General features: G+C 39.5%; 1 protein-coding gene across 1 annotated transcript in view; it reads right to left on the bottom strand.

The window, feature by feature from the left end:
- LOC118237106 (homer protein homolog 1-like) overlaps window positions 1-9,495 on the bottom strand; it is a 54,676-nt gene extending 45,181 nt beyond the window's left edge. The window contains exon 1 of the mRNA XM_035435548.1: window positions 8,408-9,495. Coding sequence (XP_035291439.1) covers window positions 8,408-8,412 — 5 coding nt within the window. The 5' untranslated portion in view covers window positions 8,413-9,495. The remainder of the gene's footprint in view (window positions 1-8,407) is intronic.
- Window positions 9,496-14,383: the final 4,888 nt, after the last annotated feature.

Raw genomic sequence — 14,383 nt, 5'->3', positions numbered from 1 at the left:
ACCATTATGTTTGACACCTTTTACTCATCTTTGTTCTCAGATAACCAGAATATTCCCAGAAATGTCCCCATCGTAGAAGCACAGGCAAAGCCTGCTTGGTTTCGGTCAGAAAAAAAAGTGTGTGGGCGGCATTAACTCTGCACTTTCCCCCCTTCCCCTCTTCTCAAACCGAAAGGCTATTGACAACTGGGCCCTCTGAGATTTCTGCACCACCCACTCACTGGCCCACATACTAACACAGCTCAGTTAAACACAGCCAGGATGAGAGAGACAGAAACTCGCAATCGGCTGGGCGCACATAGCAGGAATGTCACTGCGAGGACAGAAAGATTACAATACATTATTTATTTGTTTTTTGAAGACTGCCTTATCCAAGGCGACAGCCAGCGCATACATTTTGCATCTGTACGGCCGGGATTTTCCCGAACAATTCGGGTTCAGCACTTTGGCTCTAGAGGCGAAAGCGTAGTTTCAGAACTGGCTTAGAACCCGCAACCCTATTTATCTGGTGAAGGAGTCCGGCACGCAAACCACTGCGCCTCACCACTGATAATTTTAAACGGGGAGATAATCTATTTCTGTCTGCGTTCCTTGTCTCCCAAAACCGACAGAGCTACCGCTCGAATTAAATGTCTTCCTGCCCCGCCTTTCACATGCATGTACCAATCAGGCTCAATGAAATCTAGTGAGACAAAATGGGAAAAAAGACAATGGTTACAAAAAATCAATGGTAAAATCCACAAACGAGATTGTGTTGAATTTTCATTTGACGTCAGTTCATTTTCTGTGCCATTAAACTATTGACAGGATGAAATGATTTATTGACAGCCCTGTGTCAGACCAATTCATGGTCCTCTCTTGGAAATGAGAGGCGAAGGATCACCTGATGCTGACTCTATCCATTCAGATTATATCATTTATATCATATTATTATTAACTTCCACTAAGCACATTAAAAAATGACCAACATACAACTCAGCATACAACATGAACCCCCAGTCATACAAAAATACGTAAACTTTTTTTTTCAATCGTTGAAATGGGTTTTCCTCGGTTAATATATAGCGAAATAGTGTACGTTCAAAAATGTATCTGAAAATTTTTACATCAGTTTTTACATTTACATGATTTACATCAGGATATCAGCACATAATTAATACGTACATGAACATAACCCCATTTATAAATAGTTGCGCTCCACAAATATAGCGTTCAGAAATAACCCTCGGTCAAACGTTCTGTCACAGCACAATTCAAGCTTGCATCTCTGTGTGATGGAACTGTAACACTCCAAATAACATCTGCCTTATGACTTAGGCAGGAAATAACGCAAAGCTATCTACATTAACAGATGTTAATACTCTACCAATGAAGACTGATTTACTAAAAGAAAAAAAAAACTGACAGTTCCCATAAGTTACATTTTACTCACAAGACAATGCAGCTAATTGTTCTGTCAATACTTCATACGGTGAGAGACAGCTGAGGAGGTACTGGACTCTTTCTGTGCAAAGTCAAGACAGCTAGGTTGGGTGTGGGATGTAGGAAACAGATTTCTTTATTATTATTTTAGTACTGCAGTAAATTCGATTTTTAATCACATTAATTAAATATATTAATGTCATATACAGGACACCAGGCATTTTTGTGTGTTTTTGCAATGGGGGGGGGGGGGGGGGGGGGGGGCTAATTGTGCTAAGCCGAAGCCCCATGAAATGAATTCCTGGCAAAGTCGCTGCCCTAAATTGATTTATCCCTGCCGTGGGTAATACAAAGGGAGTGCAGTGATTGTGCACTTCTCTATCGGGGCTGTGTGTGTGTGTGTGTGTGTGTGTGTGTGCGAGCACACGTGCGAGTGTGCGTGTATGCGCGTGTGTGGGGGGATATGTGCCTTTCTGCGTGTATATACCAACTTATAAATACACACAGTACATCTCAATATAAATATACACTCAATTTCCAACACTAAGCACTTGACCACCTGATGTACAGTAAAGGGGTAGGAAGGGTTTGTAATAAAACAGGACAGTTTTACTATGAGGAGCTGTGTGCCTGTCTGCTACCCCACAGACTGTTGAGGACACTGAAAAGGTGGAGGTTTCACTCTCCTTAATGAAACTGTGCCGTGTGTCCCCGCGCTGTGCCGAGCCACTGAGCAGGGAAATGGGACTCGGAGGCTCCCCTCGCAGAGCTATGAAACACTCGTTAGAGAGGCGAGGCCATTTCTCTACGACACGGACCGAGCGGCAGCCATCGCCGAGCGTTAGCCGGGGTTTAATCTCACGTCGCGTGGCAGCGCCGAACCGAGGCATACAGGTGTGTGTGTGTGTGTGTGTGTGTGTGTGTGTGTGTGAGTGCAAGTGTGTGAGTGCATATGACTGCGTGTGTGTGTGTGTGTGTGAGTGTGCAAGTGTGTGAGTGCATATGACTGTGTGTGTGTGTGTGTGTGTATGAATGTGATGGTGTGAGTGATATTAATCAGAGGTGTGGAGAAGGGATGGGAGACTGCATTGAAAGTGTGTAAAATGTTTGTCCTGCCAGAAACTAATAAAATATCAGGAGCGACTGGAATCTACTGAGTGATACATACCTGCAGTACTGCTGTCTTGCCCTTAACTCCATAAATACAATTGCAATTTGTTTCAATGTGGATCAGTGTGCACTGTTATAGTTGAAGAGAGTACAGTGCTTCCTCTTCTTTATTTTTTTACAATTTTAATTTCTTCTCCCTATCATTTTAGGACTTAAAAATCCTTACAGAGGACAAAATCTTTGCATGGTTGTGAAATGCAATATTCAAATTCCTATGCTACTCATGACCTTTACATTAGTGAATGAAAGTCAAGCATTGTTATCCAGAGTCAAATGCAATAAGAGGTTAATTTAATTTGAATAAATTCTGAATCTTGAGTTTGTGTGGATGGCACACTCACACACACACACACACACACACACGCGCGAGCGCATTTTGAAGCATTCAGAGGAATAAGCCCAAACACTAAATCCTCACAATTCTGTTACCCATTACATTTGCAAGACTCTTTTTGCTTAAAATGAATATGCTGTGAACGTATCCCTGGGAAATTGAAAATCTGTCTGTCCAGTGTTTATTAAAAACAGGTGATGAGAATAACAGCAATTTTGGGACACTAATCTCGGTTTAGATTTGGGTATAGAATAAGCTAATCTCATTCGATGATTATCTCGAGGGATGCCCTCGCCGGACGGCATGTTCTAGATGAGTTATCATAGAATCGAAAGTGATACCTGAGGCTTCGGGAACAGTAGATCTAAAAAAGCAGAAACATGCCCAAAGCCACTGCCCAGAGGACTACCGTAACCTGAGATGACACGCGCATTCTGAATCGATTACACAAGCACACCCAACACCGCTACGGAAGCTCTTTTACAAAACAAACCCCGCGAGGCCACTCCATGAGAACATTAAATAATGTTACGTACCGGCATTTACCAGACGCTCTTATCCAGAGCAACTAACACAACTTATTTTTTTTTTACATAGCATCCATTTATACAGCTGGATATATAATGAAACAATTCAGGTTAAGTGCCTTGCTCAAGGGTACAACAACAGTGTCCAACCCAGGAATCGAACCTATGCACTTTAAGTTACAAGCCCTCCTTACCCATAATACACTGCCACCCATATGTGAATACATAAGCTCTTCATTCACTACACCAGCATGACCACAAGTGCCTAATTGAGTGTATACAGACAGAATCTTCATTGGTTTTAAGGGATATGCAATGTGATCTAGGGCCAAGAGACAAATCTTTTAAATCTGAAGGTTTGTTAAAGACGTGTTAAGATCATAACAATTCTGCATACACCGCATTGGTAATCCCCACTGCAGAACATATAATCAAGGCAAGGATAGGAACAAATTGAGCGGGAATAAAATATGAATGAAATCAAAAAGTGCCAGATTCACTAAAGCCCTATTCATAGCTGGTGCCAGAGTTTACAGGAGTAGATATCGCAGAGGTGATCTCTAGTGTGATCTGAACTTAATTGTGTAACATGGCCAACTAAAGTCAACACACTAGTGCAAAAGCCATTAGGACAATACAGACTAATTTCATAGAAGCAACAAACACAAATTTCTCATGCTATATTGTATTATGACCTTATTATGAAACATGCATCTTGAATTAAACCTGCATTTAAAAAGACATTAAATAACAGTAAATAAATTACCTAGTTTATTTATTTATTTATTTATTTTTTTTTTTTTTTTACAGTAAACAGTTTTACAGATGTAGATTATGCATAATTGTTATTCAGCATGCTGTGGTTTGCTCAACAGCAAGGTTACATAAGAGTCTAAGTGTCAAGCTGACAACTATAATTTCCTTGTCTCCAATTCAGCGGGGCTCTCGGCCTTCCTAAAACAGCAGAAGCGTCCACAGCCCGCTGGATTGCAGGGGAGCCGAGCGGCCGGGTTTACCGAGGAGCAGTGGGTTCACTGGAACTGCCCCAGCAACTGAACCAACGCTGAACGCGATCTGCCTCCTCAGCCCCATACACTGAGCAGGGAGGCTCGCTTCAAGGCCTATTGGATTACAGCGCAGATACTCTCCTGACCATAACTCACGGAGAGCCACTCAGCCAGCCAACGGTGGGACGCGCGGAAAATGCAGAGTCAGCAACACGCTGACCTGTCACCAGCACGAGCACAGAGAACTGCCATTTCTGAAGGCAGGGTGCCTTTAAACACTAACACGGGGGGCGGGGGTCATTTTGGAAGGCACCATCCCTATGAACACTAAACACCCACATAATGCCCTGATCCCACCAGGCTGTAAATGTAAATAAATCTACGCTTCTATGTGCTTTAAAATATAGTCAACGGACGATGGTGTATTTTTAACTTAACAGACAGCATATTTGGCTAAAAATGGCAAGGCTCACTGTGCAATATAGCGTGCGATCCAATATCTGTCTCGTCTCCTTGGAAACATACAGCCTGCATGTCCATGGACACCCTCTCCAGTTGTGATAAAAGATTGTGAAATATTGAAAAATGCTGTAATCTGTACCTGACTACAATCAGTGGATGGGTTAATTCTTTCATTGTTTAAAGCATCCTAAATTGCAAGGAATGCCCATCTTTCAATGTACATATTTACGTGGCATTTCCTCTGTAATTCAGCTAAGATGCAACATGAACATGCATATTGTGCAATGTTTTATTTATTTTTATTTCTGCAGCTGTGACTAAGCTATATTTATCATTCTGGGGCTATGATACTCTGCTTAAATAATATCCTTGCTCTTTGGGGGACGCCATACATATGAGCAATAACAATCGTTATTTGCTCAGCACCTCATCTTACAAAAATCAGCCCAAAGCGCTGCACATGAAAGAAAATAAAGAAAAAAATGTGGCATGGTTAAAATAGAAATAATAATCAAAAATACAATTAGTCAATCAAATGTAATGAGTAGTAATAAACATGGGATGCATTAAAAACAGATGCAAAAGTGAAGCATTGTAAAATCAGGAGATAACACATGAACTTAAGCAAGAAAATAAAAACAATAGTGTGAATTAAAACCAGCAACCATCGATACATTGGAAAACAAACTACAAAACGTGATTTTTCAGTTTGCTTAAAAAAAATTGATTGTTCAGCCTTCCTAATATCAAATGGCCTAGTGTTCCATGGTAATAGGAACATAAAAATTAACTAAAACTAGCTGTCTAACCCAATTACCTCAAGTAACTAAGGAAATACAGAAATTATGGTCTCAATAGAAGATTGTTTCCCTAAGGATACTTGAATATCAAGGGTAGGCTTCTTTTTTTTTGCTGAAATGTTTTTAATTGATTTCTTAAAATGTATTTACTGTTCTGCACTTACAATGTTTTCATCATAATAACCCCCATAGGAATCCTGACTTTAATCTGCAGTTTCTCCCATGTGTAATAGGCCCAATGTTGGATACTTTTGATATGAGTTATCAAGACATGAGAAACATCTGTGTGAACCACACGCACAGACACCAGGTTCCACCTTGACAGCTCTTCCCAAATCTTTATGCAAAACATAACTCAGTGCACTAATTGTGTTTAAGCTCATTTTGACTTCCCCCTTCACCGTGGAGCCTTTGAAGTAAGTGTTCCAGAAAATGGCATACTTTAAAAGACGAGATTCTCATTGTGAAGTAGGCTAGCTTTTCCTACACGACTGGATTACAGTCTGAGAGCCTGAACCAAAGGCGTCCGCAGGTTTTCTTTTCCCAATGAATCCTCTTTGGGGGAGTCTTAAGATACAAAAAGCTCCTACACTGTTCCAGATCTGGAAGCAGACCTGAAATAGCAGGATGTTGATACTAAGTACTGTATCCCTTATTACTTGACTCTTGCACAGCTCATCAAGCTGTCATTTCATTTGTTCATAGAGATTGTCATCAACGACTCCTTCAGTCTCCTCAAACTTCACTTTCTAAATCTTGATCTTTCTCATCCTGCTGAACTCTTGTGGTTGACTGCATTGGCCACCAGCATTAGAAACATGTAATATATTATTAGCTTACCCATTTCTGTTTTTTAAATCAAAACTCTTTATTCAACACTTTACCTTTTCCCTTGATCTCTCATTTCTCGTCTGATGTCATGCCTTAAATGTACAAGCATCATCATCCTAACATGCAAAGATTTTTAACCAATATCCAATGATTTGTTTCTTCTTATCATGCTTTCTCCTTTCTATCCGACCCCAAGCGCATCACCTCGCCATCACCCTATCTTACATTTTCCTGATAAAAACACGGCCGATGTTCTCGGTACCGCAAAAAGCATTTGTATCTGCGAAATTCCCGAAACCACAGCCCACGTGCAATCATTTCACTGATAATACAACGAGATACGAGGTCGGAAGAGACGGAAAACTCATATGATGTTATCACGAGAATGTTTGCGCGAGCAGTGCAGATCACAGATAGTTGCTGTCTTAAAACATGAGAGAACAGAGAGTCTTAACTGGATAATGCTCCACAGCTCTGTCCTCCAGTAATGAGCATCTTTTATATGGCTATGTAACTACAATTGCAACTGATAAAACTGTCGCTATATATCCATGCCTGCAGTCTCGGTAAACAACCAGATTGTAAAGGCTCTAGGAGTTTAAAAAAAAAAAATCATTTCCATCAATTTTTTTGCTTGTCATTCTTAATAGATTACTCAAGAAATATTTCCATTTTACTCGCTATGCAATTGTTGGTGTTGGATCTCAAGCCAACCATTATGAATGTCTGTTTTTCAGTCAGTTTATGTTTTATTGAATTGTGTTCTCTGGAGATGAATATTTTTGGATGGAAAGCCAAATGTGAGGTTATTTCTATGTCTTCTGTTGTAGGAGACTTAGCTTCCTGGTTCCATGTGCCCTGAAATCTCTAGTATTGCTTTGCTTAGAAATAACTGTCACTTTGATTCTTTACTAAAGGGAGATTCATGCAGACATCAAAATGCTATCTGACACACACACACACACACACACACACATACCAATGAAATGTATGTGATATATTGTAAAATACTGAACAAACTCTCCATCAATCGTATGTTTCAGATGAGGCACTGAGCTGCATGTCAAGTTTCACATCAGCTCCTTGACCTTATCTGAAAACTACTTTTCAAAACATTTATCTCCACTTGAGTTGGCATAGCACTCCGTTTTAGCAAAGCTGCTCTTTAAGTGAAAGTAAACGGTATTCAACAGAAATTCAAATATTCAAATACAGAATAAAGGATACTCAAACATTAAAAAAATGCATCAAAAAGACGGTGCTCACAAAACTTTTCAAAAATGACAGACTGTCCAAACAGAACAAACTCCTCAGATTAATGTATTTAAGTGGTGCTTCTGACAGTACAGGTCACTGTGTCATGCAATTCTGCTTCAAATGATCACATCCCCTTAATTGCTATATTTAAATAAATTAGGCCCATTATGCATAGGCTACATATGTCGAAAGGCGTATCTGCGGTAGGCTACAAGAGATGTTTTGATAAGATGATACATTTTCTGCCCTCAGCAATGTAGGCTACTGCAGGACATGCCCCTTCGATTTATTTATTTATTTATTTATTTATTTATTGTTCATGGATTCAGTGGGTCACTGTTGGCGATTATGGCAATACGTTTACCTCAACCTACTACAGAGCTGGTCGAGTCCACCCACAAAGCTGTATTAAAAGCTGTTCGCTTAAAAATTGGATGGTGTAAGGAATAGGCTACAGATAAAGTTAAACAACATTCATCCTTCTGTAATAATTTGTCTGTCGTAATGAATATCAGCAAACACGCTCCATCTCATAATAGAAAAATAAATGGTCGGAAATACACAAATATGCGTAAACGTCGTAAGTCGGCTACTTACCCCATGCTTGCTTTTATCTTTAGAAAAATAATGATCCGGTTGGTGAAATGAAAACGATTGCTTAGTTTAGAACTATAAGCTACCGTATTTCCTCCAGTATGTCGCTTTGGGTTTTAAGGGATGTTATGAGATTCGGTTTCCTTCAGTAAAACATGACTGTTTCAATTCAGTTATTTAATGTCGTCGGCTTCCAACCAAATTCTCGGAAGAGTATCGGGACTTGACAAGGAACATGGTGCTAAAGTTGAATATAATATTCATTGTTTTGCTCACAGAAAAAGATCATGTCCGTTTCTCGTTCGGAACTGTGCATTCTCCACAAATGCGCTACATATAAGACATTTGCTCTGAAACCAAATTCAAATTCAATTCCGATGGTACGCAAGCAATCTTCAAAGTAGGCTTGCAGTATGTTCTCAAAATGAACGGGAGCGCTTGGGTTCGGTGGAAAGGTGCACTGACTGTTCGCGCTGTTGCCTTGTCTGATCTCCAAATGACCCTTAAATATCCACTCAGTCCGAAACACAAGGTACAACTCCGCGTTCTTTCATAACGACCTCTGATATTTACTTTCCAAACCTGACGCCACAAGCTGACCGTAACAAGCTACAGCGCAGTTTTATTCCCGTGAAAGAAGAATATGTTCTTTCCAGTCTCCACTTTCAGTTAGCCGGTTATATTGCCATTCCTCATTCATTCGTATTGCGGTTCATATCTCCATCCAATCAAAAGACTTAGTCTCAGAGGTATGTAAAAATCAAATTGCCTAAGCAAACAAATAAAACATCCGTGTGAAAATATAAATCAAATTGTCCTTCGCAATGAGCTTTATTTCCTCGGTTTCCAAAAACCTAATCCTTTCGCACCAATCCATGTATTTACTAGATCACTGCAATGTGGATTCGCCTTTATTCAATATAAAAATAGAATCCTACGCATATCAAGGCTCGAATGAGGTAGGTACAGAGGGAGAACATTTGATATAGGCTATTTATACCAGTAACTTAATTTTATGCAAACATATTGAACGTTGCTGCTACGACTGTTCACAAGTCACATCTGTTCCGCTCTCAGTCAACATCGCTGTAACTACCCGTTGGTCACTGACAGTGTTAATTGCTCTACGTCACCACGCCACCCTCCGCACTGACGTCACTGTGCGCTCTTGGGACTGATGTCATTGGCGTAAAGTAGTGACGTGAATTCTATTCAGGAAGCACTGCGTGGGAAAAATAAACGCTATTATAGGTCTTTAAATTAGAACATGGACATGTTCTTACTGTGATATTTTAAGAATTAGACTGGATCCACAAATAAATATTTTTCCTTCTTTTTGTCTAAAATAGACACATTTTGACTCAAACTATTTCACTTTCTCCAGGTTGAGAGGCGCTTTCAAATGACAAGCTGGGATCAACGATGAGTGAAGACTTAATAAGGAAGCATACATTATTTTATGAATAAAAGCAACAACGTTAACTTGGCTATGTTTCTGTGATGGTCGTATTACTTGAAACTATCAACAGTAGCTTATCATATGGTTAAATGTAACTGATTTAACTGGTATTTGTGTGAGTTACTGCATTCAAAATGAAGTAATTGTCACAGCCACGCCCAGTTCAGCCCTGCTCATTGTGCTCAACCTCACCTGCTCATTAAGTGCACCTGTAACTAATGTTTCAATCAGTTCCTGGCTACTTAAGGACTCAGTCTGCATTTCCTCATTGTGAGGCATTGTTCTTGCGACTCTATTAAGCCTGTACTCTGCCTTACCGTGTTTGACTACTGTTTCTGTCTTCGTTTATTAAAAAGATTCTTTTCCGCACTTGGATCCCAGTCTGTTTCATTACAGTAATACACTGGCTGAACACATATACAGAATAGTTCTTATTGGCAAAGAATAAGATTATTCTTTTTAGTTATTATCAGGGGTTAAACTGAGAAACAGACAGTTTACAGGAATCAGCCCAGTCGTTTAGATGGGATGGACAGGCTGGACAGAAGTACTTGAGTAGGAATTGCCATGGCATTTTAAATGGTATGCAAGTTCCCAACATGGTAAAATGTCAATTACTGTCATGTTCTCTGTATAGCTTCTAATTTATGCTGGTAAAATGAAAGGGCAGTTCTGAATGTTCAGCATGGCAAGAAGATCCAGTCTTATTGGAGATTGAAAATTCTTATTCTAGATTCAAAAATGATCCTAAATTCTTACATACTCCCTTTATTTTGTAGGTTTTCTGACATTAAGCATTGTTTGCTTTTTATATTGTTCCTTTTTTCTTTCCATTTTTTTTAGTGCCAAGATTGAACGGGAGATGGATTTACTGCTGTGGATAATTTCCAGGGAAAACATCCTGAAGAAGCAGAGCTTTAAATCTGATGCCATTTAGAGGTCTCCCACTACCCCTCGTGGTTTGGACGAGCATGATACTACTTATCACAAATATATCCCACTCCACCCAGTAAATTACATGGTTGTGTTCCAGCATCAATGCATCCAGTAATTTTCTGTTTTCATCTGCCATGGACAGGGTCATTTAGACATCCAGTAAATTTCAGAAGTCCAGCTGGTGCACTGCCAGTGGGCCTGACTCCCATGTATAACCCATATGTTGTTGCTTTGGAATATGAAAAAAGACCTGCCTTTTCCCTTGTGTGACACTACCCATGCCAAATGTTACTGTGGGAAGTCATGGAAAGGCTTAGAGATTGTAAAATAATTTAGAGAGGTGACATTTTTTTGGTCTTCTATATTTTCTAGCTGATAAGGCAGTTGAACAAAAACATGTATATTCTTGTATATTCTGTGTGTGTGTGAGCGTGTGTGTCTGTGTGTGTGTAGGTGTGTGTGCGTGTGCATATGTGCGTTTCAAATTTCTGTTTGCATTCCCTTTAATTTCACAATTAATACCGTAATTATGGTTGTATAGGTCCAGTAAGGACCATACAAGCACATCTGTTCTTCCAGAAAATCAGTGTGATTAGTCATATCATTGACAACAGTGTGTTTGAGAATGAATGCCATTGCTGACGCAGGTTTTTGAGGTTTAAACTACTTGCCTGCTTATGTATAGTTTCTGTTTTAACCTGTAGAGGGAGCTAGCATCAAACTATAACTACGAACGTGGATCTTCCAGTGTTTACTTTTCTTCAGTATAGTGTGTGTTTATTGTTTAGTTACTTCAGCATATTCAAGGAAAAAGGGAACATGTAAAAACAAATATAGCATTTATTCAGTTCCATTACTGTAGTTCATTGCATAAATATTTTTCTTCAACCATGCTATTTTAACTTCCTGTCAGTTGATAAGATAAAGAAGCAACTGTATATTAGCTTTGCAAGCATTGTTAAAATGACATTCATATATATATATATAAGTCCCTTCCATGTTATGCAATTAATTTCCAAATTTTTCATAACCTATAGGTCACAGGTTCTATTCCCAGATACTGTAGGTCACTGCCGTTGTACCCTTGAGCATGGTACTTAACCTGCATTGCTTCAGTATATATCCAGCTGAATAAATGGATGCAATGTAAATGCTATGTAAAAGTTGTGTATGTCACTCTGGATAAGAATTGCTACATTGCTTTTAGAAGTGGTGCTGGTGGGCCACTAGGGGGTGATCTTCCCTCCGCTGCAACTGAGCCACAGAGCAGTGATGGGGACACTGGTGTAGGAGATAATATGCAAGTGTAATTGGTGGATTACCTCTGACAGGTAGTTTGTATTTAGACTGTGTGGTGCAAAGTACAGTACAGTACCACAGAGAGAAGTGCTCTTGTATCATTCCCCCCACCCTCCAGAGATCTTCCCAAGGAACACTCTTTCACTCTTTTTTCATCTTCACACTGCTTATAGCTGGGCTGACTCAAAGGATGGTTTTAGCATTTTAAAGTTAGCGCTTGCAGAGCCACCTGCTCCAGAGGAGGCCACAGTGTTGTGAAGTCTTATGGGAAACAGATGGATTTCCCAGCCCCATTCCTTTGGGTAAACTAGCACAGTCTTTAACATTGATTAGGGAAACAGTCCAAGCATATGGCATTTACATTATCTGCGGAATAATTACGAAGGTCAGACATTAGAAACTGAAATGTAAGCAAAAATGCCAAGAAAATCTAAATAGAGAGATTGGCAACAGCAGCCATGGGGTTGTCAGTTTTCAGACTGCTGATTTTAGTTTTAGTTTTTATTAATGTTATTGTTAATCCCAGTTTATGAAAACATTAAATGAAAATAGAAGATACATTTTCAAAAAATTTCAAACTGTAAACAAAATGAATATTGCATTGAATGTAAATGCAAACTCAAAGCGAACATGCCGCAAATCTCAAGCGGTGCTGTCTCACCGTCATACATTCTCAGGAGTAATAAATAATACATGTTCTTTCATCAGAAAAAGACATAGATATTATGATCCAGAAATGTATTGTTTTTTAATCTGTAATATCATTATTTTATATAATAAAACTAAATAAGTCTGAAATATTGCAGTGCATATATATATATATATATATATATATATAACATTTTTTTCCACACTTGAAACAGCTAGGTCGGAAAGTTCTATTTTCTTCCATGAAGTCTATAAACAGCTGTAACCATCATTTGGCTCACCAAGACAACACTGTGGTTGGCAGGGGCACAGTAAATGCCTTGATATTCCCTGATTGGCTGGCAGACTATCCTTAACTGCACAAACTATAGCAATAAGTTCACAAAGGTACCAGTACCAGGAGCTAAAAGCAGGAAGCCACACTATTAGCATTTAGCTGCTGATACATTACTGTAGCTGTTCACTTGTTCACCTATAGAGCTTCTTATAATTGAGATACACATAGTGACATTCCTATCCTGGAGAAAAGATGAGCAAAACATGTATATGTCTGGGGGGGGTGGGTAGCCTTAAAAATTAGTGCTTTTTTAACTTTTTTATGCTTTTGTGTAGCACCTGGAGGATCAAAGATCACACCAAGCACTTGAAAATCCGGGTGTAATCGGACTGATGTGGGGCAGCGATTCCTTTCTAACATGAGCTCTGGGGTGGCTTATACCTTGAAGGGAGCTCGATATGCACCTGAGAATGAAAGCCGGTGTTGCTTTTCAGTCCCCAAATCCCAGCCTCCGGGCCTCCATTTCACATGCAGGCAGAGAGCGACGGCAGCAGGTGACGCTCTGACATTCGGCCTTTGGCAACACCAGCAGGGCTTTGATGAATGGCTTGTTTATGCGCAGTGCGCTGCTTGTAAATGAAGCCCGCATGCCACCATATCCAAGTGGATTTGGGGCTTTTTAACCCCCCTCCTCCACGGCAGCCGTTGTTGACGGTCCGTCTTATTAGGGAAGAGTGAGTGTGTGTCGATGAATATTAAGACGGTGTAATCCAGGGGATTTGATCGTTTGTTCTGGTGTTTTTTTTTCCCCTGAACATCCAGTATTGAATTTAAGCAAAGATTATTTGCTTGCAGTGCTTGCACATCATCACTAGTTATATGATCACTGCAATTATACATTTTATATATATATATATATATATATATATATATAGTAGATTTGCAGTGGAAACTGACTCGATTGACTTTAATTGCCTAGATTAAAGGAATCCCCATAAAAAGACAATGATGCATCACAAACTTATCTTAAAACTAATTATTTATGTCTGCTGATAAATTTATGGACGATAAACCAAAATCACAGGATAGCACGTTGATACTATTTCAATAGTATGGATTATTTTCTAACAAACAAACAAAAAGTAAATAAATAAATAACATCACAGTAAAATCAGTGCCCTGTACAGCCACAGAATGTCCATATCTTCATGTTTTCTGTAAAAGCATCCTGAAGGAGTATGTTTCACACTTCCGCACCCCTGGATAAGGGACCTTCTTCTGAAGGTAAATGAGCAACCTTAGTCATAGCTGGGGTGTTCTGGACAGGTACTCATTTTGCATTGAGTCAGAGATTCAATGT

This window comes from Anguilla anguilla, chromosome 10 (genome assembly GCF_013347855.1).
Source record: "Anguilla anguilla isolate fAngAng1 chromosome 10, fAngAng1.pri, whole genome shotgun sequence".
Classification (NCBI taxonomy): Eukaryota; Metazoa; Chordata; class Actinopteri; order Anguilliformes; family Anguillidae; genus Anguilla; species Anguilla anguilla.
Note: the sequence above shows the minus strand (reverse complement) of the source record. Positions and strands in the feature narration are given on the sequence as shown.